This window comes from Xyrauchen texanus, chromosome 1, assembly GCF_025860055.1.
Source record: "Xyrauchen texanus isolate HMW12.3.18 chromosome 1, RBS_HiC_50CHRs, whole genome shotgun sequence".
In the NCBI taxonomy this organism is placed as follows: Eukaryota; Metazoa; Chordata; class Actinopteri; order Cypriniformes; family Catostomidae; genus Xyrauchen; species Xyrauchen texanus.
In genome coordinates this window covers 35,882,211-35,886,907 of record NC_068276.1, presented here as the reverse complement: position 1 = coordinate 35,886,907, position 4,697 = coordinate 35,882,211, and the positions used below count along the sequence as shown (strand labels likewise).

The window sequence follows — 4,697 nt, the reverse complement described above, 5'->3', positions numbered from 1 at the left end:
TCCTCTTTACTGACCATAATCATCTTTTTTCCCCCAATCTTTTTTCCCCCTCTGAACATACCACACATAGTGGAAGTAAAGAAACAATTTAATTGATAATGTTAGTGTTAGTCATTTGTATAAAGAGCCAGGAAAAAATCATAAAATGTGGATATGACCATCCTAAGTAGTGACATATACTGTAACTAAAAGCTTGACTGCTTATATCATCCATCCATTTTCTTCAAAAAGAGGAAACTCTCCATGTCAGAATTCTTCCTTAAAGGGCTAGTTCACCCAAAATCTTTAAGTGCAGAGTAGTTCTAGCCTGAAGACTAGCAGCTGTACATCATCACACTATTAGCATATCTTCACAAGTGATATGATCAATATGCAAGTAATTTTTTGCTAGAAATTCTTCTCCCTTCCCAGTATAGGGGACAATATGTATGAAGAATGTATGATTTATGAAGGCTGGGCTACTACTAATAAAGGGAAGTTAACGGCTCTCAAAGAGTATATAACACTCAGCTCTGTTTGACTGAGAACAGATTCTTGCAAAGCCGTCATCATGTACCTGTTTGTGGTGGTCGTCTCTCTACTGCTAAGCTTTCATCCAGCTCAGAGTCGTTTTGTTGAGGTAAGAATATCAGCAATACCTGAAACTGAACATATATATTTTTGTTATAATTTTCTTGTCTTCTAATGTGTTCAAAATCCTTACACAGGAAATTTTTAAAAAGATCTCGGCAGAAACTTGTAAGATGGCTTTTAGTTTTCAGTTCTATTACTGATGATATTCATTACATTTTCTAAAAAAAAATGTTGGGTATTATTTTGTAATGGTTTACTGTTCTTAGATAACAGCACTGAACGAGATGATAAGCCAGTGTCAGCTATATTAGAGGCCAACAAACATGCAGGTAACCATAAATGCATGAAAAAATTCTAAAAATGAAAAATATGTATCGATTAACAATGAAAAGAACTACAACCACAGCTATTGACTAGCAGGTCATGATAAATTCCTCATGCCTCTCCATATTTATATTAAATTTAAAAAAATCTGCATATTGAGTAGATTAATACTGTTCACTATACCATACAGGACAGGAACTGGATGGGGCCAAGATCATATTTGGAGACATCGCTGTAGCAACAGGTTTCAAGAATGCAGATCCATGCACAGATCGTGGGTGCAAATGGAAGAGAAGCAAAAATGGAAATGTCTATGTGCCATATATCATCTCCAACCAGTACTGTAATTGACAACTCTCACATCACTAATTCAGATTTGACTTCATGACTGTGCATGTTCTGTTCAATTATCTATTCCTTCCATACAGCTCCCCAGGAAATAGGCGTGATTGAACAAGGCCTTAAGTCTTTTGAGGGGTCAACCTGCATTCGATTCAAGCCTCATCGTGGACAAAGAAACTTTATCCACATCAAGTCTGATTCTGGGTAAATCTCTGGGTTTAGGGTTTCTTTCTCTCTCTAAATATCTACATTCAGCCGTTATTATGTCAAAATTAATGATTGTGCTTTACTTTCACATTAAAGCAAATCCTGATGTGTTTGCATTTTGTGTGATCAACAGTTGCTATTCATTTCTGGGCCGCCAAGGTGGAGAGCAGATTGTATCTCTGGATCGTGCTGGGTGTGTCCATTTTAGTATTGTTCAGCATGAGCTGCTTCATGCTCTCGGGTTCCATCACGAACAGAACCGCAGTGACCGTGATGGCCATGTAAAGATTTTGTTTCAGAACATCATATCTGGTACACCTTGTTTAGATTTCCTCTGAGAATTATGTTTAAATTTGCTATGTTTTAAATCTTGCAGTTGGAAAGTTAAAAATGAAGTACCTTTATCGGCCATAGTAAATCACAATAATAATAGTAATCACAATAATAAACACTTTTTTAAGTTTTACATTTAAGCACAGTTATTGCATGAATTGTAGTCTAGATTATCCTTTATTCTGCAGTATAAATTTTCTTAAAAATTTCCTATGCACTGTAACAGGACTGGAGTACAATTTTGACATAAAACAAACCAACAACCTGGGTACTCCCTATGACTACAACTCTGTGATGCAGTATTCAAGGCAAGTTTTCTTGTAGTTTAGTCCAAAATATTCTTTGGATAAACAAAAACAATCATCAACCATTTGTTTACTGTTTTTTGGTTTCAGGTACGCTTTCACCAAGAACAATCAGCCAACCATCCTTCCCATTCCTGATCAAAATGTTGTGATTGGTGAAGCTCGAAGTATGAGCCCCAATGACATCATGCGTGTTAAAAGACTCTACTGCAGTATGTAAAAACTCTCCTGTCATTTAAAATCATACAAAAACAAAACAATGCAGCATTTGTTTTTCTCTGCTGAAAACACCACTTCCCTTACAAAAAAAAAATCTAAACTAGCTGAAAATTTGCAGCTCATCACCGGTAGTGGTGAACCTCCGACAAACATTTGGCAACAATGGACAATTTGCTGTAAGTTAGTCGCAAAGCTCATTTGCATGTGAAAATGATCTGTGGCAAATTTGCATTGAACTCTCAATTTTTGTAAGGGCTTAGACTACAATTAATTTTGTTGTTCAGGCTGGTTGGCTAACATACCAATGCTGTTGACCAGCAAAACCTGAACTACCGTGGACTTTAAATATGTTAACTACTGTGGTCTTGTAAAACTGGTTGACCATGGCTGTCTTACAGCCAAACTGCCTGATGTTAAATAGAGCACAGCATCATTCCATGATATGCTGGTCTTTTCAGCAGGGATTTTAATTACTGTAACTCTTAACACAACAAAATGTTTTCTTTCTTGAATTATTCAGTACTTTTAATTTTTTCTCAGGATGAGCAAAGTGATGCCAAGCCATATGAAGAATCTGTTTGATGACACAGTTCACACTCCCTTTATTTTTGCCTAGCTTACTTTTTATGCTTTTATTCTTAATTGCACTACACAATGTCAAAATAACATATTTAATCTAGTACACTCTCAGTGTGTAAGCTTCAAAAATGTCTCATAATGTACAAAATAACAAAAACTTTTGTCAAATCAACAAAAAGGAGCAAATCGTGTAAACTCAGAATCTTTCTTAAAATGAGATGTTCATGATTTCAAAGCTTTGATTTGATCAATATTCAGATATTGTTGTTAAACTGATTTTGTTGAACTACTATTCTCTTATTTGCATTTTCTGTTAATCCCTTTTAAATCCTTTTAATTAAAGCAGGTGAACGCAATCAACATATGTGGGTTTCTTCTTGATTTTAATCAATAGGCCATGATGACTTATGCTTAGCTAAGTACCATTCAGTTCATCCATATTAGGTAAATGGAGTATAAGTGAACACTCTGTTAACCATAATGACTGTGTTTCAAATAGGCAGTGCTAATTGCCACTTTACGTGACAAAACTAAAGCCAATTTAAATCAAAAGTGTCACTATACATAAGACTGTAATTATACTCAATAACTGAATGCCTTACAGATTCGTCTTTTGCGTATAATTTGAACTAGATATGTGTATCATGCTTTTGAAATACTGTATATCCTCAAGCTATTCATTTTAATATCCGTTTTGAATAGACTAGGGCTAAACTTAATGATCACCTCTGATAAACTGGCAAGCAGTAGATCAAAGCTTCTCATTTTATCATTTAGTCTCAAGGAGTTGTATCATGCAAGAACAAAAGTTCTTAATGTTACCGATGCCATTATAGAAATTAATCAATTTATTAATAAACGCTTCCAATTACAGGGGAATAAACTAAAATGCAGAGGCTGAATAATATGGTCCTGACATTTAACCTCAATCTTGAGATCTTCCGTATCCAAACCAACAAGTGAGCAATGTGAGCAATGTGAGCAAATTCATCACAAAGAATGGGCTCCTTGGCGTTAGCCTCCGTGCCTGCCAACATAGACCCCGAAGCCGCCGCCAGGCGCCGCCATTTGCGCCATTTAGAATTTCAGCCGCCGCCAGCCAATAATTTCGTAAGCCAAATTGAGCCGCCATCTGATAAAGTTTGGCTGAGCCGGCTAGAATTATTTGCATCAAATAATAATTCTATCACATAGAGACATACACACACGAAATATATAAACAATACACGAGATCTATTTTCCCACTGGATTCATAACAGCGCAGTCTTGTGCCCGTTGCTACGATACACAGACTCACAGTGAATTGACGACCAATTAAAATTGCTCGTTTTCCGTACAGAAGAAGCGATGCATGTTTTTCTCACACTGAGGTGAAATGGCGGAAAGAAGCAAGCAAGGTAATTTTGATCTCACTTCTCACATACTTTCCTAATTGATCCGGGTATCGTTCGTTCATTTGTTTTTGCTTTCATATATAAAAACGAAAAAACGAGAAAACAACTCGTTTTTTCGTTTTTTTTTGAAAAACGAAAAAACTAAATTATGACTTGATTTTTGGTTTTCCCGTTCTTGCACGGAAATCAGAAAAACGACTTGATATTCCGATTTTCCCCTGTGGGTGGGGCTAAATCTGATTGGCAGGATATGCATTCATTGTTTTTCAAATTAAGAGTTTTCCAAACACTGTATTTGTTAGCCTGTAAAATTAATAGTCTATATGCATGCTATTTGTCACCCAATATAAAATGCTATTTGTCACCCAATTATTTGGCTTCACTGACTGAAAAAATCTATTGAAATAGCCTAAATGTAAAC

The 4,697-nt window shown here is 35.7% G+C and overlaps 1 protein-coding gene across 1 annotated transcript; it reads left to right on the top strand.

The window, feature by feature from the left end:
* Nucleotides 1–504: 504 nt before the first annotated feature.
* LOC127650637 (hatching enzyme 1.2-like) lies at nt 505–3,242 on the top strand. The gene is made up of 9 exons (XM_052136234.1): nt 505–619; nt 708–738; nt 840–902; nt 1,088–1,240; nt 1,326–1,443; nt 1,580–1,758; nt 2,006–2,087; nt 2,175–2,296; nt 2,844–3,242. Exons 1-9 carry the CDS (start codon nt 551–553, stop codon nt 2,846–2,848), a joined length of 822 nt encoding a protein of 273 aa, XP_051992194.1. The 5' UTR covers nt 505–550; the 3' UTR covers nt 2,849–3,242.
* The last annotated feature ends 1,455 nt before the right edge of the window (nt 3,243–4,697 follow it).